This window comes from Spea bombifrons, chromosome 2 (genome assembly GCF_027358695.1).
Source record: "Spea bombifrons isolate aSpeBom1 chromosome 2, aSpeBom1.2.pri, whole genome shotgun sequence".
In the NCBI taxonomy this organism is placed as follows: domain Eukaryota; kingdom Metazoa; phylum Chordata; class Amphibia; order Anura; family Pelobatidae; genus Spea; species Spea bombifrons.
In genome coordinates, this window is record NC_071088.1 from 341,768 (window position 1) to 365,832 (window position 24,065).

Sequence of the window (24,065 nt, forward strand, 5' to 3'; positions counted from 1 at the left end):
CGGAGTGAATTGGCAGATTCTCAGGGTTTTTACCCCAGTCTCTACCTGAATGGGCAGATTCTCAGGATTTTACCCCAGTCTCAGGGTGAATGGGCAGATTCTCAGGGTTATTACCCCAGTCTCGGGGTGAATTTGCAGATTCACAGGCTTATTACCCCAGTCTCGAGTGAATTTGCAGATTCTCAGGGTTTTTACCCCAGTCTTGGGGTGAATGGGCAGATTCTCAGGGTTTTACCCCAGTCTCGGGGTGAATGGGCAGATTCTCAGGGTTTTACCCCAGTCTCGGGGTGAATGGGCAGATTCTCAGGGTTTTACCCCAGTCTCTGGGTGAATGGGCAGATTCTCAGGGGTTTTACCCCAGTCTTGGGGGGGGGATGGGCAGATTCTCAGGGTTTTACCCCAGTCTCGGGGTGAATGGGCAGATTCTCAGGGTTTTACCCCCCAGTCTTGCGGTGAATGGGCAGATTCTCAGGGTTTTACCTCAGTTTCGGGGTGAATTTGCAGATTCTCAGGGTTTTACCTCAGTCTCGGGGTGAATGGGCAGATTCTCAGGGTTTTTACCCCAGTCTCAGGGTGAATGGGCAGATTCTCAGGGTTTTTACCCCAGTCTCAGGGTGAATGGGCAGATTCTCAGGGTTTTACCTCAGTCTCAGGGTGAATGGGCAGATTCTCAGGGTTTTTACCCCAGTCTCGGGGTGAATGGGCAGATTTTCAGGGTTATTACCCCAGTCTCGGGGTGTCGGGGCAGATTCTCAGGGTTATTACCATAGTCTCGGGGTGAATGGGCAGATTCTCAGGGTTTTTACCCCAGTCTCGGGGTGAATGGGCATATTCTCAGGGTTTAACCCCAGTCTCGGGGTGAATGTGCAGTTTCTCAGGGTTTTACCCCAGTCTCAGGGTGAATGGGCAGATTCTCAGGGTTTTTACCCCAGTCTCGGGGGAATGGGCAGATTCCCAGGGTTTTACCCCACTCTCGGGGTGAATTTACAGATTCTCAGGGTTATTACCCCAGTCTTGGGTAGAATTCTCTGGGTTTTGACACCAGGGTTATTGAAAGCTTAATAGCCGGTGGGTTCTCATGCTTTAATGGGGTAACTCTGTAACCTGCAGCAGGGGGGGGGAATGGGTATGAGGGGGCTGCGCGTTAATCCTTTGAGGCCTCAGCGTTGAAACGTCATTTCACGGAGCCCCGGGACTGAGGTTAGGGCCTTCCCGTCACGTTTGACAGAACTGGCAAGCCCAGAGCAAATATGGCCGCACTAGCCTCAGGCAGAAAACGTCTGTCCATCTTTGGCCAATCATGGCACAGAGCGCCCAGCGATCAAAGACGCGCCCCTCTTCATCCAGCCAATAGTGACTTTTTCTGTGGCTGCACTCTGCAGTTGCGCATGTGACCAATCGTCTCGACCATCCTGCCCCGGAAGTGGTTCCTCTGGGGTAAGGAGGAAGCCGGAAGTGAGTGATTGCTGCTGTCCGCGAACCCGAGGATGGATTGGTGACCGGAGCCCATGGAAGGGGCGGGGCCCGGGGACACCGGTAACGGGAGCGGAACCGGGGAGCCGGGGGTGGTCTACACCATGGAGAACAAGCCAATCGTAACCTGTGAGTCCGGTGCCTGCGGGCAGGGCGGCAGCTCCTGTGCATCCCCCGTATATACCGGGTGTTTCCGCTATACCCTGAGACCCTGTACCGGCCGTATACCCCGTATTTACACTGCAAGAACCCTATATACCATATAGCCCCTACAGTGACATAACCGCCCTATACATTACATGTTACCTTCTATTATACAACACACCGGTGTCACCTACCCCACAGTGCACCGAGCCACGTACCTAACAAATACCCCTGCGTGCCTTACCACGTACCCAACAAATACCCCCGCACGCTGAGCCACGTACCCAACAAATACCCCCGGGCACCTAACCACGTACCCAACAAATACCCCCGGGCACCTAACCACGTACCCAACAAATAGCCCCGCAGGCCGATCCACGTACCCAACAAATACCCCTGCGTGCCTAACCACGTACCCAACAAATACCCCCGGGCACCTAACTACGTACCCAACAAATACCCCTGCGTGCCTAACCACGTACCCAACAAATACCCCCGGGCACCTAACCACTTACCCAACAAATACCCCCGCACGCCGAGCCACGTACCCAACAAATACCCCTGCGCGCCAAGCCACGTACCCAACAAATATCCCGCGGCACCTAACCACGTACCCAACAAATACCCCTGCTTGCCTAACCACGTACCCAACAAATACCCCCGGGCACCTAACCACGTACCCAACAAATACCCCCGGGCACCTAACCACGTACCCAACAAATACCCCCGAGCCACGTACCCAACAAATACCCCTGGGCGCCTAACCACGTACCCAACAAATACCCCCGCGCTGAGCCATGTACCCAACAAATACCCCCGCGCGCCTAACCACGTACCCAACAAATACTCCTGCGCGCCTAACCAGGTACCCAACAAATACCCCCGCGCCGAGCCACGTATCCAACAAATACCCCCGCGCGCTGAGCCGTATACACCGCAATTGCCCCAACGCAGCTTTGTCCGTGCTGTACTATGGGGGTGGGGGATATATTCACTGCAGATATAACGGGTTATAAGGACAGGGATATAACAGGTTATAAGGACAGGATTAGTTATACGCTGGGAGAGTATATAATATATAATATGAGGAATATACAGGATATAACGGGTTATAAGGACGGGATTAGTTATACGGGGGGAGAGTATATAATATATAATATGGGGAATATACAGGGATATAACTGGTTATAAGGACGGGATTAGTTATACGGCCGGAGAGTATATAATATATAATATGAGGAATATACAGGATATAACGGGTTATAAGGACGGGATTAGTTATACGGGAGAGAGTATATAATATATAATATGAGGAATATACAGGATATAACGGGTTATAAGGACGGGATTAGTTATACGCTGGGAGAGTATATAATATATAATATGAGGAATATACAGGATATAACGGGTTATAAGGACGGGATTAGTTATACGGCCGCAGAGTATATAATATATAATATGAGGAATATACAGGGATATAACGGGTTATAAGGACGGGATTAGTTATACGGGCCGGAGAGTATATAATATATAATATAAGGAATATACAGGGATATAACGGGTTATAAGGACGGGATTAGTTATACGGCTGGAGAGTATATAATATATAATATGAGGAATATACAGGATATAACGGGTTATAAGGACGGGATTAGTTATACGGCCGGAGAGTATATAATATATAATATGAGGAATATACAGGGATATATAACGGGTTATAAGGACGGGATTAGTTATACGGGGGTAGAGTATATAATATATAATATGAGGAATATACAGGGTATAACGGGTTATAAGGACGGGATTAGTTATACGGGGGTAGAGTATATAATATATAATATGAGGAATATACAGGGAAATAACGGGTTATAAGGACGGGATTAGTTATACGGCCGGAGAGTATATAATATATAATATGAGGAATATACAGGGATATATAACGGGTTATAAGGACGGGATTAGTTATACGGGGGGAGAGTATATAATATATAATATGAGGAATATACAGGATATAACGGGTTATAAGGACGGGATTAGTTATACGGCCGGAGAGTATATAATATATAATATGAGGAATATACAGGGATATATAACGGGTTATAAGGACGGGATTAGTTATACGGGGGGAGAGTATATAATATATAATATGAGGAATATACAGGGATATAACGGGTTATAAGGACGGGATTAGTTATACGGCCGGAGAGTATATAATATATAATATGAGGAATATACAGGGATATAACGGGTTATAAGGACGGGATTAGTTATACGGGCCGGAGAGTATATAATATATAATATGAGGAATATACAGGATATAACGGGTTATAAGGACGGGATTAGTTATACGGCCGGAGAGTATATAATATATAATATGAGGAATATACAGGGATATATAACGGGTTATAAGGACGGGATTAGTTATACGGGGGGAGAGTATATAATATATAATATGAGGAATATACAGGGATATAACGGGTTATAAGGACGGGATTAGTTATACGGGGGGGAGAGTATATAATATATAATATGAGGAATATACAGGGATATAACGGGTTATAAGGACGGGATTAGTTATACGGCCGCAGAGTATATAATATATAATATGAGGAATATACAGGGTATAACGGGTTATAAGGACGGGATTAGTTATACGGGGGAGAGTATATAATATATAATATGAGGAATATACAGGATATAACGGGTTATAAGGACGGGATTAGTTATACGGCCGGAGAGTATATAATATATAATATGAGGAATATACAGGGATATAATGGGTTATAAGGACGGGATTAGTTATACGGCCGCAGAGTATATAATATATAATATGAGGAATATACAGGATATAACGGGTTATAAGGACGGGATTAGTTATACGGGCCGGAGAGTATATAATATATAATATGAGGAATATACAGGATATAACGGGTTATAAGGATGGGATTAGTTATACGGCCGGAGAGCATATAATATATAATATGAGGAATATACAGGATATAACGGGTTATAAGGACGGGATTAGTTATACGGGGGGAGAGTATATAATATATAATATGAGGAATATACAGTATATAACGGGTTATAAGGACGGGATTAGTTATACGGCCGGAGAGTATATAATATATAATATGAGGAATATACAGGGATATAACGGGTTATAAGGACGGGATTAGTTATACGGGCCGGAGAGTATATAATATATAATATGAGGAATATATGGGGGTGAAGCAGGTTTTATAGATGAGATTATGGTTCTTTTTATCCCGAGAATTTCTGATGCTGACTTTGTGTGTTTCAGGTGCCGGGGACCAGACCTTGTTCACTGCAGTCTATTCAACGCTGACCCAGCAGTTACCCCGGGAGCCCATGGAGTGGCGGAGGTGAGGGTCTTACATTTACTCCTTTACCTCTCACAGGTTTTCATTCTGTATTTTTATCTGTTTTCCTCTCTCTGCTTAACCTGTTGCTTTCCACCTCTGCACAGGGCTTACGGTCGCGCTCCTAAAATGATTCACCTTGAGTCAAATTTTGTTCAGTTCAAAGAAGAACTTTTACCCAGAGAAGGAAACAAAGCGCTCCTCACCTTCCCGTTCCTGCACATCTACTGGACGGAGTGCTGCGTGAGTACTGACGGGCTAGCGCCGTCTCGGGGCTGGCGGGCCTGCGCTAGCGACTACTTGGAGCCGGGGGTGGTCTGTTGGGGTATCAGAGGTTATAACCCTTCTCCATGCTGAGTTATTGAGACCTGTTACTGAGGGCTGATCCCTTCCACACTACTGCCCAAAAACACACACATACTTCCCTTACGCACACCTGTCCATACATACTACCTTTACACACTACTGCCCATAAACACACATATACACAAACGCTGCCCTTACGCACACCTGTCCATAAACATATACACATACACTGCTGTTAATTAATTGAATTAATGGTCGAATTCTCCTCAGAAAAAGTTTTTTCTTTATTTAGATCATGCGCATAATCGAGACAAGGCACAAAACACACAAAAGTCGAAGCGTTGTCTAATTACGTATTTGGATTACATGGTTTATATAACTTCTTATACTTCTTATCTGCTTCTAATAGCATGCATCATTCTGATTGGTTACTTTTTAAGCAGGTTACGCCTCTTAGTAGATATGTTGGCGCAACTCGTGATATATCATAGACTAGACATTTTCTACTGTCTTTGTCAGCAATAATATTTATGGTAACATAAGCATTTTTCTAACATTTCCCTCCTGTTTATCAAAATATTATTCAATATCAGACTCCTCATCTTCAGTATCAGTCATTAACACTGATAATTCATCTTTCATGTCAACAACGTCATTAATATATAGAGTCTCAGATACTCTTAATAATTGATCACATTCTTCTTTGTCGATCAGGGAGTACATAGTCTGATTTACAGCTTTATCAATTGTCTTATTCAAAAGAAATCCTCGGCAACATGGAATAAAACAGCATCCTCCGAATATCAATACTGCGGATACTATAGTGATAGTAATTATTCCGGATATTATCATTCCCGACCATCGCCCGAACCATCCTTCTAACCAAGAGATGAACACATTATGTATTCCTGCATTCTCGGCAAGTTCATTTGATAAGGATGTTAGATGTTATCGAGGGCTTTGGTGATGCTCTCATCAAGGGCGGTGTTATTTGGTATGAAGGTGCAGCATTGGTTCCCGGACATCTTGCACACGCCCCCTTTCTCGGCCAATAGCATGTCCAAGGCCATTCGATTCTGCCAGACCATAAGGGAGGTCGCATCCAGTTGCTCATGTATTCCTTTAATAGCATCTCGAGTATAATTCACAAACCGCTGTTGATTATAATAGATGTAGTTTATCCAGTCCACATTTTTTTGCTATTGTACTCCACCAGAAAATGATCGACTCGAAACCTGCAGCAATTTGGATTCGGACTTTGAACTCATTTGGAACTCTTCGTGGTACTCCAATTTCATCAATATATATTCGATCATCAAGCAATCCTTGTGGTTGTATTGGTCGCCTTTTCCTTGACTTTGGCTTCTTCTGTGAAGTTAACAGGTTTATAGATACAAAGAGTTGTATTATAGCACATTTTCCTTTTCCTCTTGGATCGATGAAAGGTCTTATTTTCCAGTCTCCGCACAACCACCAAATATCTGCTTTCATCTGGGTTGGCTGTCGCAGTCCTGTGGGAAAAATCTCGACACACAGTGAATAAGACAAATCTTTATGCTCAAAATAGCTGCTATTACCCCGAAGTTCCACACAGGTGTAATTTCCCCCATATATTTGCACTGTTGGAGGTAATTGGGGTCTCTTAACCTTGGGAAACAACAAGTCTAATATATAACAAGTTTCCTTTCCAGGTGGGGTATAAGTCTTATCAAACAGCTTTATTATGCAGTCAAATCCGACTGGATCATTCTCTTTTGTTAATGGAAATGGCACCGTAGCCACCTGCGGACGGGCTTCTGCGCAGACTATACAATTCTCTTTGTTTAGACTCTTTACAGTAAATCGAAGCCATTCCAACCAAACGTTATCTCCATGAAATCCTGCTTCCAGGGCAATCTGATCAATAGAACTCAAACTGGTATACGGAATTACCCCTGTCTCAATTTCCTCGATAAATCTTTCTTCCTGGATCTGAAACTCTTTTTCTGCTTGGACCTTATTTTCTGGAAAAGACAAAAAGAAAATTCCCTGCGGGTCTCTATTGGAAACCCACACCTATAGTATATAGTCTCTCATCCGTCTTCATAGGTTCCTTTAAAGAACAATTTATTACAATTATTAAAGGTTTTACATTCAGATCTTAATCTTTTTACAGATTTTGATTTTACTCGCTCTTGCCCTGGGCATATTATATCCCCAATCTCGACTAGCTGTTGTCCACATAGCATAATCCCAACCAAGACATAATATTATACTTCGTTCTCCAGGGGGCTTTTCGGGCATCCAGCATATATATATATATATATATATATATATATATATATATATATATATATATATATATATATATATATATATATATATATATATACATTGGCCTTAGCATAGTTTATTGCTTGCCCAATATTTTTACAATGAATGAATTTGCACAGATCAATTTCAATAGAACTATCTCCTGCTCAGATTTTGTGCTTTGGTATCTTCCCATTTGGTCACCTTCTTGTTCTCATCCCACTCAGCATTTTTAATTAAAAAAAGAAATAGCATCAGTCACTACCCAATAAACTATAAGCAGGCACCACCCCTTCATCCTACCTGGCCGTCAACTCAGGGTTAAACAGAGAGTTCTTGGTATTTATAAGATACCACATCTGGACAGGGTTAAACAAAGAGCTCTTGGTATTTATAAGATACCGTTCCTAGACAGTAAAGGCAGGAAAATCACTCTCGCAGCGAAGTTGTTTACTTGCAATCCCAGCACTTGATCACAGAGAGCTTCTCACAAATGCCGGGGGGCGTATTAACGACAACCTTATTAACTGTTCGTTTGCCGTAAAGGACTCCTGAACAGTCATTCACACAGATAGATTCATTCAGACAAGATTTGTGACATGGGTTGGTATAGCTGTCCCTGGACCATAAGAGCTTTTCTCTTTAAGGTCTTGTGATACTCTTTCACAATAAAACAAGCCACAACCAACATCAACAGTATTGTCACAATTACAAACAACAACTCGCTATCACAAAAATAATGACTAACTACCTGTGCACATTTCTCCTGATCAGCCTCAGTACTCCAAGTAATATATCTCATTATCGAATACATACGCAGTTATTTATTTCAGTAGTCCCTGACAGACTTTGACCTCTTATAATATTTCCCAGAAATATTATTCTACTTACATTTCTGAAGAGAAGACCGCACTAAATTTTCAGGAGGACGCTGCCGGTTTCAGGGACGATGTCGCGAAGTGCCTCTAGTTAACAGCAATCTTAGCTGGAGGACTTTTATTACCCCAGATGCAGATTCTTGAGGTGCGGTTCCTCAGGACCGTCGTCCCCGTCTCCGGTCAGGACCTCCTCACACAGGGCACCAAAATGTTCGTTGAATTAATGGTCGAATTCTCCTCAGAAAAAGTTTTCCTTTATTTATGCGCAAAATCGAGACAAGGCACACAACACACAAAAGTCGAAGCGTTGTCTAATTACGTATTTGGATTACATGGTTTATATAACTTCTTATATTTCTTATCTGCTTCTAATAGCATGCATCATTCTGATTGGTTACTTTTTAAGCAGGTTACACCTCTTAGTAGATATGTTGGCGCAACTCGTGATATATCATAGACTAGACATTTTCTACTGTCTTTGTCAGCAATAATATTTATGGTAACATAAGCATTTTTCTAACAACTGCCCGTAAACATGACTGCACAAACGCACTGCCATTACACAGGCCTGTCCCTAAACACAAATACACACATATACACAAACACGCTGTCTTTACACACACCTGCCCATTCCCATACATATACACATACACATACACTGCCCTTACACAAACATATACACACACACTGCCCTTACACACAACTGGTCATGAACACACCCATGCTCATACATTGCCCATACACATGACTGCCCATAAACACACATATACACACACGCACACCTGTCCATGAACAGACATATACACATACATTGCCCTTACACGTGACTGCACATACACGCTGCCCTTACACACACACCTGTCCATAAACACACATATACACATAAACACTGCCTTTACACACACCTTCCCATTAACACACACATACGCATACACTGCCCTTACACACGACTGCCCATAAACACACACGTACACGCTGCCTTTACACACACACATGTCCATAAACACACATACACTGCCCTTACACACACCTGTCCATAAACACACACACATACACTGCTCTTACAGACGGCTGTCCATAAACACACATACACTGCCTTTACACGCACCTGCCCATACACACTGCCTTTACACGCACCTGCCCATACACACTGCCTTTACACGCACCTGCCCATACACACTGCCTTTACACGCACCTGCCCATACACACTGCCTTTACACACACACCTGTCCATAAACACACATATACATGCTGCCTTTACACACACACGCCTGTCCATAAACACACATATACATGCTGCCTTTACACACACACCTGTCCATAAACACACACATACATGCTGCCCTTACAAACACCTGTCCATAAACAGACACATACATGCTGCCTTTACACATACCTGCCCATTAACATGCATATATGCATACACTGCCCTTACACACACCTGCCCATTAACACGCATGTACACATACGCTGCCTTTACACACACACATATACACACATACAAATACCTACACTGCCCATACACACACACGCTACCCATACACATACACCAGCTTACAAACACATATACATATACATAGCCCTTACACCCCTTTCTTCCCATCTTTCTTTTCTTATCTTCCATCATCTTCTATCCTCCATCCTGTGGTGGGAGGTCTGTCACTCCATTGTTATTGGTGCAGAGCGCGGGGGTAGGACATCATCTCCCCCGCGATTTGCCGGCCGTAGTGATAAGGAAGCAGTAAAGTGAATTGACAGACCCCACGCTCCCTGTTGGGCCGGTTAGAGGGGGATTGTGATCTCCCCAACCAGCTCTGCTGATTGGACACCTCCTCCGCAGACCAGCGCTGATGGTGCCTGGGTGCGCACTGCCCACGGGGAGATCACAATCGTGCGGCTGCCTCGGCACTCCCCTGAAGAGCGGCCCAGGGGAGGCGGCCTCTCTGCTGGACCCTCCCCTATAGAATCTATACTGTTAGGGGCTTTGTGTGATTCACCATGGGGCCCCTAGAACGCTGCCCCCCTGGGCAACTAACAGTGTGCCCAATGCGTTTGGATGGCAACCTTAATGTTGGGCTGGTTAGAGAGATCCCCCCTCCACGTGTTCTGCTTTCCGTGTATTTTAATGAAGACGCTTTCCTGTCTGTGATTGGCTGCTGTGGGGGAATTGCGCTCGTGGGGTAATGCTCAGAGTGGAAGTAGTTACTCTGCACCGACTATCAGTGAGCAAAAAGTTTATATTAGAAGCAAGTAACCATGGCGGGAAGTGGCGATGGGGAGTAATAATCCTGCAGATCCTGAGGACAGGGAGTAAAGATGGCTGCTTCCATGGGATACGGATACCTCTAAGCACTGAAAATGGATTAAGAGGGGCACATTTATGGGCTAATTAGCTCCATTTGCAGTGTGTGATTCCCACAGCCTAGGGGCAGTAGGGCTCCTGTATGGGGTAATTACCCCCCCCCTTGTGCAGTGTGGAATTCTTGCAGTCTGGGGTCGGTATGGCCCCTGTATTGGGGTAATTACCTCGCCTGTGCAGTGTGGGATTCTCGCAGTCAGTTAGGAGTCGGTATGGCCCCTGTATGGGGTAATTAGCTAGCCCCCCTCCCCTGTGCAGTGTGCGATTTCCCCCAGTCTGTTTAGGTTTGCTATGGCCCCTGTATGGGGTAATTAACCCCCCCCGTGCAGTGTGGGATTCCCGCAGTCTGTTAGGGGTCGGTACGGACCCTGTATGGGGTTATTACACCCCCGGGCAGTGTGGGATTCCCGCAGTCTGTTAGGGGTCGGTACGGACCCTGTATGGGGTAATTACACCCCCGGGCAGTGTGGGATTCCCGCAGTCTGTTAGGGGTCGGTACGGACCCTGTGTGGGGTAATTACACCCCCGGGCAGTGTGGGATTCCCGCAGTCTGTTAGGGGTCGGTACGGACCCTGTCTGGGGTAATTACACCCCCGGGCAGTGTGGGATTCCCGCAGTCTGTTAGGGGTCGGTACGGACCCTGTATGGGGTAATTACACCCCCGGGCAGTGTGGGATTCCCGCAGTCTGTTAGGGGTCGGTACTGACCCTGTGTGGGGTAATTACACCCCCGGGCAGTGTGGGATTCCCGCAGTCTGTTAGGGGTCGGTACGGACCCTGTATGGGGTAATTACACCCCCGGGCAGTGTGGGATTCCCGCAGTCTGTTAGGGGTCGGTACGGACCCTGTATGGGGTAATTACACCCCCGGGCAGTGTGGGATTCCCGCAGTCTGTTAGGGGTCGGAATGGGTCGAGTCTCTGTGGGAGTGCAGTCTGTGCTGGCGGGGATCTCGTGATCTCCTGCCCCTGCTGCCCCTCCTGTTCCCGTCTCAGTGACACACGCGGTGACGTCCGAGCCGTCCTGCCCCGGGACTCTACATCCGTCACGCTCAGAGCGAGGCGTGTTATAAAGAGAGCGCGTCCCGAGAGAGCCGTGTGGGTAACGTGTTACACGGAGCAGAGAGGAGACACGCAGGGGGGTATTCAGGAGGGGTACTCTGGGTCGCTGCCGGTAACTGCACAGCTTGCTCGTTAACCCTTTGAGGACTCTATTTCTGGATCGTTCCCGCGCCGCTCTCTGAAGGATTTCCTTGTTGTTGTGAGCGCTCTCGCTCTGTCTCGTCGTCGGTGGGGAGGCCGTTTACACTTTCCAGCTGAGCTTTAAGATCCCCAGCATGACTTGAAGGGGGCCAAATGCCCCAGGAAGGTAACCGCTATTGTAGATGCCCTCTGGGTACGTGTGACCGGTGCCGGACCCAGGCAGAGAAGCCCCGGTAGTGATCCAAACCATGGAGTGGACCAGGCAGAAGACAGGGGGGGGGGGCAGTGGACCCGGCAGGAGCCTGGGAGGAGGGGGCAGTGGACCCGGCAGAAGTCAGGGAGGAGGGGGTGCTGGTTGGACAGTCAGGAGCAGGAGGGGGGCAGTGGACCAGGAAGAGCTTGGGAAGGTGGGGGGGGGGATCCCATGTTGAATCCCACATTTGATGCTGAATACAAACCGCCTTCCCCTGGATTTAGATTCCGGTCCTGTTGTTGCTCCCTGCAGGACACCGAGGTGTATAAAGCCACCACGAAGGATGACATCACCAAGTGGCAGAACGCCCTGCGCGCCCACAGCTCCACTGACTGGCTGATCGTGGTGGTGGAGAGCGAAGCCAAGAAAAAGAATAAAACCAACATCCTCCCACGGACGTCCATCGCGGACAAGATCCGGAGCGACTTCTGCAACAAGCAGAGTGACAGGTGAGCGGGGTGGAGGGCAGCAGACGGGCTGAGGGTAGAGAGCAGGGGGTGCGCGGTCCGAATACGTCAGGTCCCGTGTTTCCCGCAGGTGCATGGTGCTGGTCGACCCCCTTAAAGATACGGCACGCTCCCAGGAGTCCTGGTTCCTCTTTTTGGCCAAGCTGCGCACGCTGCTCCTGACGTCTTTCACCAGGAACCTGGGCCGATTCGAGGACGACATGAGGACTCTGCGGGAGAAGAGGACGGAGCCGGGCTGGAGCTTCTGTGACTACTTCATGGTGCAGGTACCGTCCCCATCACTGACCAAATCCCACCCGCCCCGTTGGCTCCCACTCATACCTCCTCCCTGACCCGTTGGTGTCGCACTCGTGCCCCCCACCCTGACCCGTTGGTGTCGCACTCGTGCCCCCCTCCCTGACCCGTTGGTGTCGCACTCGTGCCCCCCTCCCTGACCCGTTGGTGTCGCACTCGTGCCCCCCTCCCTGACCCGTTGGTGTCGCACTCGTGCCCTCCTCCCTGACCCGTTGGTGTCGCACTCGTGCCCCCTCACTGACCTGTTGGTGTCGCTATCCCCAGGAGGAGCTGGCCTTCGTGTTTGAGATGTTGCAGCAGTTTGAAGATGCTCTAGTTCAGTACGACGAGCTCGACGCTCTCTTCTCTCAGTATGTGCTGAACTTTGGTGCTGGCGGTGAGTACGGTGGAGGCCCCCGGGCTGGTGGAGGCCCCCTGGCGGGTTCACCACGTAGGTATCTGGATGCCGGAGCTACACCCGTCACCCTTTGCTCTCCCTTCTCAGACGGTGCCAATTGGCTGAGCTCGTTCTGCCAGCCGGTCCGCGGCTGGGACGGTCTCGCTCTGCGGAAGCCCATCGACATGGAGAAGAGGGACCTGATCCAGAAGAGGCGAGCGAACCTGCTGGAGCTGCGCAGCTACCTGTTCTCCCGTCAGTGTACTCTGCTCCTCTTCCTCCAGCGCCCCTGGGAGGTGGCCGGCCGGGCCCTGGAGCTGCTTCATAACTGTGTGCAGGAGCTGCGCCTGCTGGAGGTGAGGGGGGGGGTAGAACGAGTCCCAGCAGAGCCCTCCATGGGAGCCGCCAGAGCGAGTTAAATAAGCGCACCTCTGTTACAGGTGTCCGTCCCCCCGGGGGCCCTCGACTGCTGGGTGTTCCTCAGCTGCCTGGAGGTTCTGCAGAGGATTGAGGGGTGCTGCGATCGCGCGCAGATGGAGGCCAACGTCGCTCACACTGTTGGGCTGTGGAGCTACGCAACGGAAAAGGTAAGCTGATGCTTGGTGGGGTGCTGCCCCTCCTGGGTGATGCTGAATGGGGTGGGGGTGCTGCCCCTCCTGGGTGATGCTGAGTGGGGTGGGGGTGCTGCCCCTCCTGGGTGATGCTGAGTGGGGTGGGGGTGCTGCCCCTCCTGGGTGATGCTGAGTGGGGTGGGGGTGCTGCCCCTCCTGGGTGATGCTGAATGGGGTGGGGGTGCTGCCCCTCCTGGGTGATGCTGAATGGGGTGGGGTAGTGTTGTTTGCCCCTCCTGGGTGATGCTGAGTGGGGTGGCGGTGCTGCTGCTCCTCCTGGGTGATGCTGAGTGGGGTGGGGGTGCTGCTGCCCCTCCTTGGTGATGCTGAGTGGGGTGGCGGTGCTGCCCCTGCTGGGTGATTAATGTTTCTGCCCCTGTCTCGCAGCTCCGGTCCCTCGGGTCTCTCTGCGGGTTGGTGTCAGAGAGCGGTCCCGGTTCTGAAGAACTCCAGCGGACGGTGGATTTACTGGCTGGACTCGGGGCAGAGAGACCAGAGACAGGTGATTGGGGGGGGCATTTAGGCAGTTATTAGTGGAGGGGCAGGTAATAATGTGGAGCGCAGACAGCTGCTGCCAGGCGGTAACCCTGGACCCCCAAACATCCCCCTCCCCTTAACGTATAGGAGTGCTGCGGGTGATCAGTTACCCCTGGTCTCTCAGCTCTGTGAGAGCGCATGCGCCACGCGGGTCTCCACCAAAAGAGAGCACGTCCAGGCTGTTACCTTTTTGTTGGGTCGACGGAGAAAATGTATTTAAAGCTCCGTCTCTGAAGAAGAGACCTCCAAGGCCTCTAAAACTTACATAATGTATATTTTTTGTTGACCAAATAAAAGGTATCAACGCTGACTAAATACTCCCCTTACCGGCTTTATACCTCCACGGGGGGCAGAGACCGAATCACAGAGAATGCAGAGATTTTATCACGGCGTCAGCTGGAAAGCGCTAAAATATGCCGCGGTGCTGTTTGCACGGATATTCCGACGAGCTTTTTAACCCCTTCCTTCCTGATCTCCTTGCAGCCAATGCGGCCCAGAGCCCATATAAGACGCTCCAGGAGGCTCTGTCGTCAGAGGAAGCCTTCGAGAAGCATTACCTGGTGGGTCTCGTCTGCTGTCTGCGTGGTCTCCGCGCCCGCTAAGCTGTCTCATTATTGTCCCTCGTGTCTCCTGCAGGATCTCTCTCACGCCACCATAGAGATGTACAACAGCATCGGCCGGACGCGCTCGGCACGACTCGTGGGGAAGGATTTGGCCGATTTCTACATGTAATCCCCTCGTCTCCATTCTATCCCATCTCCCCCCCCTGCTCCATCCCATCTCCCCCCCCCGCCTCCATCCCTTCTCCCCCCCCGCCTCCATCCCATCTCCCCCCCCGCCTCCATCCCATCTCCCCCCCACGCCTCCATCCCATCTCCCCCCTCTGCTCCATCCCATATCGCTCCACACCTACCCCCCCCCACTCCTGTCTTTTGTGTCTAAGATGGATTTTCCTTTGCAGGAGGAAGTCGTCCCCACAGAAGGCCGAGCCGTTCCTGCAGGGGGCGCTGCAGATGTATCAGTCGGAGGCCTGGTCTCTGCCCCTCACGCACACTCGCAAACAGCTGGCAGACTGTCAGAGGCGCCTGGCGCAAACGCAACCGTATCCTTTGTCTACTCCTTGGGGCACAGGGGCCACCGGGAGATGCCATGTCTCCCTGTTGCAGCTCGATCATCTCACCGGGCATCTCGCTGTGGCCGGCGGTGGCAGGGGGCATCTCCCTGTGGCCGGCGGTGGCAGGGGGCGTTTCCCTGTGGCGGTAGGTGGTGTCTCCCTGTGGCGGTAGGTGGCGGCAGGGGGCATCTCCCAGTGGTGGCAGGGGGCATTTCCCTGTGGCCGGCGGTGGCAGGGGGCATCTCCCACTGCTCCAGTAAGCGTCACTTTATTTGTAGATGTTGAGCTCCTCAGCGTTTGGCAGATACCTCCAGACCTGCTGTCTCCTGGCGGCCGACGGGAACTTGTCTCACGAGCAGCGCCGGGTATACTGTCAGGAACTCCTGGCGTTCGCCAAGCAGAGTCCGACCAGCACAGGTACGCGGCCTTAAGTGTTCTGGCGCCCTGTGCGGACTGCTTCTCTGACGCCCCACTCCTCTGGCGCGCCCCATCCCAAAACAAAAGAAAGGAAAGAAATCTTGTAACAAACAACTAGCTTTCATTAACCCCTTAAGGACAGTAGGGGTTCTTACTCGTAGTATATTGTGGGACAGAGGCTCTTTTAACGTTTTTCAGTGTTACTGTTTAGCTGTGATTTTCTTCTTTCTCATTTCGTGCTCCCACACATATTATATATTGTTTTTTTCAGGACAAACAGGGCTTTCTTTAGATACCATTATTTTTATCATATCATCTAATTTACTATAAAAAAAAATGATAAAATATGGGTATTTTTTGTTAAAAAATAAATTTTTCGCACTTTTTAAACAAAAAACTTTTACTCATCTGCAAAAACTAATGAAAAAACCTGCTAAATAGATTCTACTATTTGTCCTGAGTTTAGAAATACCCAATGTTTTTATGTTTTTTTTTGCTTTTTTCTGCACGTTATGGGGCAATAAATACAGGTAGCGTTTTGCTATTTCAAAACCATTTTTCCAAATCTGGTAATTCTTCCCCCCATGTGCCATTTCGGGAATCTTTGAAGCCGGCCAATACAATTTACCCCATCAAACCATAAATGTTTTCAAACTAGACACCCCCAAGGTATCCGAAATGCTGGTATTTTAACCCTTTCTATGCACTGATTTTACCACCAGCCTTTGTGAAACTTTATGGTGGTCAAAATGTTTTGTATTTTTTTAACACACGTTGTACTTCAGGTATAAATTTATCGCTCCTGGTATATGTCCGTGTCACACAACACCCCGATATGTGTTCAGTAACATCTCCTGAGCGCAGTGATACCCCACATGCATGGGTTTGTTGGGTTATTTGGGAGGTAAAAGGCCGCCTTTGTGAGGTGTGTATTTTTTTGCCATTTAGACGTCTGATCCTACTGCCCCCATATTCAATTTACCCCATCAACTTTTTAATACTAGACACCCTATGGGCATTTGTAATGCCAATATTTTAACTCTTTCCATGCTGGAATTTTTGTGAAGATAAAGAATTGTAGGACTTGCTTATTGAAAACTTTTTTTTTTTTTGGTGACAGTGGAGATTTTTACATGTTAGCATATTTAAAAAAAAAAAAATTTGTAACATTTTTGAACAATAATAATATAATATATATATAATTTCAAAAAAAAAATTGTCATTTTAACTCATCACTGGTTAGTGAGCTGGGCTCCATTGACCTTGCATGGTTGGATGCAGTACCTGCAGGAGGAGCTCCAGAGTTATTATTAATATTATTATTATTATTATGTTTTATTTATATAGCGCCAACAATTTACGCAGCGCTTAATACAATCCATATATTCACTGAACCGCTTCCCGCTCTGCCGCAGTGCGCGCTTCACAGCTGAGCGCCGCTCGCACACCCCTAAGGCCGGCCCTGCTTGGCACTCCACGTGACTGAGTTCTTGATATGAGACGCGTGTTGTTGACGTGGAGTTATCGCCGGTTCAGTGATGGCTGAGGCGGTTGCCGCTGGTCACCTGACAGAGCTGTATGCCCGTGTGTGATTGGCTTAAATCACGTGGACTCGCCCAGATCTCGCCTCTCACCGGTGCCTGTTCTGTGTCCCTGTAGGTGCCCCGCTTTGCCTCCCTCTGGGCTCCTTCGCGGAGCTCGTATCTCTGCGCTTTGAACCCGCCACGGCCGTGGTCCATGTCGGCGGCTCCCTGCGCATGGAGCTGACCCTGCTGAGTCGGATGCCAGAGCCGTTGCAGCTCGACCATCTCACCGGACATTTCCACTACAGTCTCGACAAAAACAGCTACCGCAAGACTGCTCAGTGGCTGATGCGGCACAAGCCCGCCGGCGGCACGGTCACCTTCCAGACAGAGGGGGCCCCGGGAGCCCGGGGCCAGCCGCCTGTCTTAGAGCTCTCGGAGATGTATGAGAAGAGTCCGTCGGAAGGCGGACTGGCGAGCACCGGCGTGATCTGCAGGAACGTGCACATGCTGATCCGGCCGCAGGACGCGCAGGCATCATCCACACCATCCCCGCTGGACAGGCAGTCGGTCGTCAGCGTGGACGATGGAGCTCACGCCCTGAGGTGCAGCGACGTGACCCTAAAACCGGGGATAAACAAGCTGACTTTTCATGCCCAGGTAACAGGGAAATGGGTTAGGGGGCAGAGGCTGTCGAGGGCAGTGTAGAATGGGGGTGTATGGGGCACAGGCTGTCGAGGGCAGCACAGAATGGGGTCTATGGGGCAGAGGCTGTCGGGGGCAGCACAGAATGGGGTCTATGGGGCAGAGGCTGTCGGGGGCAGCACAGAATGGGGTCTATGGGGCAGAGGCTGTCGGGGGCAGCACAGAATGGGGTCTATGGGGCAGAGGCTGTCTGGGGCAGAGGCTGTCGGGGGCAGCACAGAATGGGGTCTATGGGGCAGAGGCTGTCGGGGGCAGCACAGAATGGGGTCTATGGGGCAGAGGCTGTCGGGGGCAGCACAGAATGGGGTCTATGGGGCAGAGGCTGTCGGGGGCAGCACAGAATGGGGTCTATGGGGCAGAGGCTGTCGGGGGCAGCACAGAATGGGGTCTATGGGGCAGAGGCTGTCGAGGGGAGTGTGGAATGGGGTGTATGGGGCAGAGGCTGTTGGGGCAGAACAGTATGGGGTCTATGGGTTCAGACTTTTCATGCCCAGGTAACAGGGAAATGGGTTAGGGGGCAGAGGCTGTCGAGGGCAGTGTAGAATGGGGGTGTATGGGGCACAGGCTGTCGAGGGCAGCACAGAATGGGGTCTATGGGGCAGAGGCTGTCGGGGGCAGCACAGAATGGGGTCTATGGGGCAGAGGCTGTCAGGGGCAGCACCGAATGGGGTCTATGGGGCAGAGGCTGTCGGGGGCAGCACAGAATGGGGTCTATGGGGCAGAGGCTGTCGGGGGCAGAGGCTGTCGGGGGCAGCACAGAATGGGGTCTATGGGGCAGAGGCTGTCGGGGGCAGCACAGAATGGGGTCTATGGGGCAGAGGCTGTCGGGGGCAGCACAGAATGGGGTCTATGGGGCAGAGGCTGTCGGGGGCAGCACAGAATGGGGTCTATGGGGCAGAGGCTGTCGGGGGCAGCACAGAATGGGGTCTATGGGGCAGAGGCTGTCGAGGGGAGTGTGGAATGGGGTGTATGGGGCAGAGGCTGTCGGGGCAGAACAGTATGGGGTCTATGGGTTCAGGCTGTCGGGCGTAGCACAGAGTGGGGGTCTATGGGTAACAGGCTGTCGGGCGCAGCACAGAGTGGAATTTCGTGCTTTTTGTCTCGTTTGGATCGTTTCATTGCTCTGGTTGCGCATGTGTTTTGGGGCCCTGTGCAGTTACTCAGCCGACCCGTGAGATCTCGGTTTATCTGATGGAGACCCCGTAACCTCCTTGTTTTTCCAGGCTAAGGAACCCGGTACCTACAGCTTGCGGCAGCTGACGGCATCCGTTGGCGATATTAACCTGCTGCTGCCCCATATTTACCCCATAGTGCAATATGACGTTTACTCTCAGGAGCCTCAGCTGACAGTGGAGCCTTTGAGTGGTGAGTGATGTGGGGGGGGCCACAGGGGCCACAAAGGGTTTACACACTAGGGGAGTGGATGCACCATAACATAGAGGGAACGCAGGGATATGGCGATCACACTACCCTCTGGTGTCAAACTGCCCTTTGTCTTTTTTGCCCCTGTCCCAGACTGCCTCCTGGCTGGAGTTCCACAGAAACTGAAGTTTACAGTCACAAGCGGCCATTACAGCGTGAAGGAGGGGGACGCCCTGCAGCTCAGCAACGCCGACAGTATGCACGTCCTGGGAGGAGGCAGCCCCATGGCGGCCATTTATAGAAACAGTCACGGTGAGACCCCGCAATGTGGCCACCGGGCAGCAACCCCCCCCCGGCCTTGCCCTGTGACCACCAGGCAGCTCTCTTCTGCTTGTCCCCATGATCCCCTGCTTGTGCCCCCCCGCTTCTGCTTGTGCCCCCCGCAGTTGTTCTGTTTTGCGGTTTTATTGGGAATCTTTTGTGCCACAGAGGAAGTGCATCACGGTGCATTACGCATCCAGCGCTCGGAGAAGGTGACCAGCATCTGTTTGCCCCCCGCTCCTCCCTATCACCTCATGGAGTTTGAACTGGATGTGGTGTGTTTGCTGCCAGAAGGGGGGAGGCTGCTAAACGGAGAGTTGCCCCGAGGGGGCAGGGAGACGCAAGATTCGTGCAAGAGTAACACATGTGAACAGAGGGTGAGCAGAACATAGTCTGTCAGGATGTGGGTGGGTATCAACGCTGGCGGTGTGGGATGGGGGCGGGTATCAACGCTGGCGGTGTGGGATGGGGGCGGGTATCAACGCTGGCGGTGTGGGATGGGGGCGGGTATCAACGCTGGCGGTGTAGGATGGGGGCGGGTTTCAACGCTGGCGGTGTGGGATGGGGGCGGGTATCAACGCTGGCGGTATAGGATGGGAGCGGGTTTCAGCGCTGGCGGTGTAAGATGGGGGCGGGTTTCAACCCTGGCGGTGTAAGATGGGGGCGGGTTTCAACGCTGGCGGTGTAGGATGGGGGCGGGTACCAACACTGGCGGTGTAGGATGGGAGCGGGTACCAACGCTGGCGGTGTAGGATGGGGACAGGTGTTGGCGGTGGGTGTCGACGCTCGCGGTGTAGGGAGGAGGGACGGTTGTTGGCACGCACAAGGTGTAGGGCAGGGGGTGGGTTTGGAGCCCCAGTCTTTTGGAGAGGAGCCTTAATCATTGGGGAGGATCATCAGTCCTCTGGGAGGCGGCAGGGTAGTGACCGCCCGCAGAGTCCATTGGTTCACTCAGCACGTCACGTGGTTGTTGTATGTCACAGGTGTCAGTTGACTGTCCGTGGTCCATCTACTCGACCATCATCAGCCTGACCTTCCACCTCCCTCTCAAAGCCCAACACAAGCTGCTGTCTTCCGGGACTAGGTGAGTGTGAAATAACCCTGAACCCCCCCTCTATTGCCCTGTGTTCCGCCCCCGGGGAGGGCACGTGGCCCCTGTGTTCCGCCCCTGGGGAAGGCACGTGGCCCTGTGTTCCGCCCCCGGGGAGGGCACGTGGCCCCTGTGTTCCGCCCCCGGGGAGGGCAGGTGGCCCTGTGTTCCAGCTCAAAGTCTCTGTTTCTCTCCAGGAAATATATTCAGGTCTGCGTGGAGAATCTCTGCGCGTTCGGCTTCCGGTTGTCTGACAGCCACCTGACTTCCACTCAAGACCTGCAGCTTCTTCCCCTGCACACGGCAGGGATCCAGGTAACTGCCCCCTTTACCCGCCAGGCACCCGGCCAACTGCCCCCTTTACCCCCCAGCCACCCGGCCAACTGCCCCCTTTACCCACCAGGCTCCCGGCCAACTGCCCCCTTTACCCCCCAGCCACCCGGCCAACTGCCCCCTTTACCCACCAGGCACCCGGCCAACTGCCCCCTTTACCCACCTGGCCAACTGCCGTGTGACCCTTCCTGTTAGTAGCGAGTGAATGTCTTCTCTGTTCCTGCAGGACATCCAGAGTCAGCAGCGCATGTTCTTCGTGTGGGAGGTTACGTGGCGCCAGCACATGCCCGCCTTCCTGCCCATTCACTTCTCTGTCGGCTTCTCTCCGGTGCCCGATCTGCAGCCCTGTGAGCATCTCCAGCCTTTCACCTACAGCTTCCACCTGGAGAACTTCTTTGTGAGTGGCTTGTGACGGCGGCTGGAGCGTGCGTAGTTGCGGAGTGGGGTGGATGGAGCGTGCGTAGTTGCGGAGTGGGGTGGATGGAGCGTGCGTAGTTGCGGAGTGGGGTGGATGGAGCGTGCGTAGTTGCGGAGGGGGGTGGATGGAGCGTGCGGAGTGGGGTGGATGGAGCGTGCGTAGTTTCGGAGTGGGGTGGATGGAGCGTGCGGAGTGGGTTGGAAGGAGCGTGCGGAGTGGGTTGGAAGGAGCGTGCGTAGTTGCGGAGTGGGGTGGACAGAGCGTGCGTAGTTGCGGAGTGGGGTGGACAGAGCGTGCGTAGTTGCGGAGTGGGGTGGACGGAGCGTGTGCGTAGTTGTGGGGTGGACGGAGCGTGCGTAGTTGCGGAGTGGGGTGGACGGAGCGTGCGTAGTTGCGGAGGGGGGTGGACGGAGCGTGCGTAGTTGCGGAGGGGGGTGGACGGAGCGTGTGTAGTTGCGGAGGGGGGTGGACGGAGCGTGCGTAGTTGCGGAGGGGGGTGGACGGAGCGTGCGTAGTTGCGGAGGGGGGTGGACGGAGCGTGCATAGTTGCGGAGGGGGGTGGACGGAGCGTGCGTAGTTGCAGAGGGGGGTGTTTTGTGGCGTGTCCATATGATACCTTGATGTCCTGGCCAGGGGTTAAACTATTACATGGCTGCGCCCTTTATGCCCCGACCACCTCCTCTGCAGCCTATCCACCCCAACCCAACCGCCCCCCCCCGCTATGGAACAGGGCCGGCCCTACCACGAAGCAGAGTGGGGCAATTGCGCCAGGCGGCACTTTTGAAGAGGTGGCATTTTGCCACCCCAAGAGGGGCGCCGGGTGGTTTTCGCTTACCAAGTTGTCGGTACCCGCTCAGCGCCCCTCTCCTCTGCGAGCCCTCTAGCTCGGTCTCGGTGCCGCCTTGTAATGACGTCATTTCCAGCTCTCAGCATTACAAGCCGGCACCGTGGCAGAGCAGGGAGACTCGCCGCAGGACTGCTGAAAGGCAAGTACAAAGTGTGTGGGGGGGGTAGATAATAGGGAGGGAGAGGAAGGGTAGATAATAGGGAGGGGAGGAAGGGTAGATAATGGGGGGCATTATCTCTTGGACCGGCCCTTCCGTGGAACATGTATGTGACGGTCCGTGTTCCTTCCCCAGACTCTGTACACGGTGCGCGCCGAGATCTCGCCTCCCCCCGATGCCCCGTTCTGTAAGACGGGCGCGTTGTGCTCCCTGGAGGTCTGCGTCACGCGGCTGTGCGACCGCCTGGAGGCCGAGGAGACGCTCACAGACTGCGAGGGGTACAGCAGCTCCCAGCTCTTTTATCAGGGTGAGTGACGGGTGAGTGACGGGTGAGTGACGGGTGCCCCCCCCCCCAGCATCCCGCTCGTGCTCACGGCCCGTGTTTTGCAGTGGTGGACGGCGGCAGTAACTGGGCCGTTTGCGGACGGAGCTCCGGCGTGGTGTTGATGCCGGTGCGGCGGGGCTCGTGTCACACGGTACGGATGGAGGTGATGCCGCTGTTTGCCGGGTACCTCCCGTACCCCGACGTGCGCCTTTTCCGATATCTGCCCCACCACTCCCACTCCCAGCAGCTGGACGCCGGTGAGTAAAGTTCACGCTGCGTGGCGACTCGCTCCTGCCGCGCCGGACTGTGGCAGCCGCTGTTAGCCGCTCTCCTCACTATCCATCCGTTCTGTCCGCAGATAGCTGGATAGAGAATGACTCCGTATCTGTGGAGGATCCAATCGAAGGGCCCGGGGGCCGATCTCAGGGCAGCAGCAGCCTCTCTCCTGGGCCCGTGGGCTCTTCTAAGGAGCAGAAGGGACTTCCTATGCCACGGCTGCAGCCGTTCCACGCCGGGCAGGTCAGCAACAGCAGTATTGGGCGGCAGATCCTGGTTATTCCGAGCTCGGACGAACACGTGCTTGAGGTCAACGTCACATGACCCGGTGCCCCACGCGGGGCAAAGCCAAACATGTATTATGTATGTATAGACGGATTTGGGACTGGGATTTGCCCCTGTGGACTTTCCGAGGATGATGGGATATACTGGAAAACTGTGACTGGAACGCTGCGGGCCCCGGATCCGGCACCCTGCGGCACATGACTGGGGTGTGACGGGCACCTGGGGTTAGGACAGTGGCCCCTTTATCATTAAGGGAGGGAGGCGGATCCGTGCGCCGCTCGCTCTACTCTTACTGCTTCTGGGCAGAATCCATCCCCAGGGG

The 24,065-nt window shown here is 52.0% G+C and overlaps 1 protein-coding gene across 1 annotated transcript; it reads left to right on the top strand.

Moving 5' to 3' along the window:
* The first annotated feature begins 1,444 nt into the window (after positions 1–1,444).
* TRAPPC10 (trafficking protein particle complex subunit 10) lies at positions 1,445–24,049 on the top strand. Its single transcript, XM_053456853.1, has 23 exons — positions 1,445–1,602; positions 4,919–5,000; positions 5,105–5,240; positions 12,538–12,734; positions 12,823–13,018; positions 13,311–13,422; positions 13,531–13,778; positions 13,863–14,009; positions 14,421–14,535; positions 15,054–15,130; positions 15,207–15,298; positions 15,532–15,672; positions 15,989–16,101; positions 17,761–18,284; positions 19,553–19,694; positions 19,845–20,003; positions 20,181–20,389; positions 20,996–21,096; positions 21,300–21,417; positions 21,662–21,832; positions 22,993–23,164; positions 23,248–23,439; positions 23,541–24,049. Exons 1-23 carry the CDS (start codon positions 1,509–1,511, stop codon positions 23,780–23,782), a joined length of 3,780 nt encoding a protein of 1,259 aa, XP_053312828.1. The 5' UTR covers positions 1,445–1,508; the 3' UTR covers positions 23,783–24,049.
* The last annotated feature ends 16 nt before the right edge of the window (positions 24,050–24,065 follow it).

Coding starts and splice junctions, on each gene's coding strand:
- TRAPPC10 (XM_053456853.1), top strand. CDS start 1,509: ATGGAAGGGGCGGGGCCCGGGGACACCGGTAACGGGAGCGGAACCGGG. Junction 12,735..12,822: donor TGCAACAAGCAGAGTGACAG/GTGAGCGGGGTG, acceptor TGTTTCCCGCAG/GTGCATGGTGCTGGTCGACC. Junction 23,440..23,540: donor CTCCCAGCAGCTGGACGCCG/GTGAGTAAAGTT, acceptor TTCTGTCCGCAG/ATAGCTGGATAGAGAATGAC.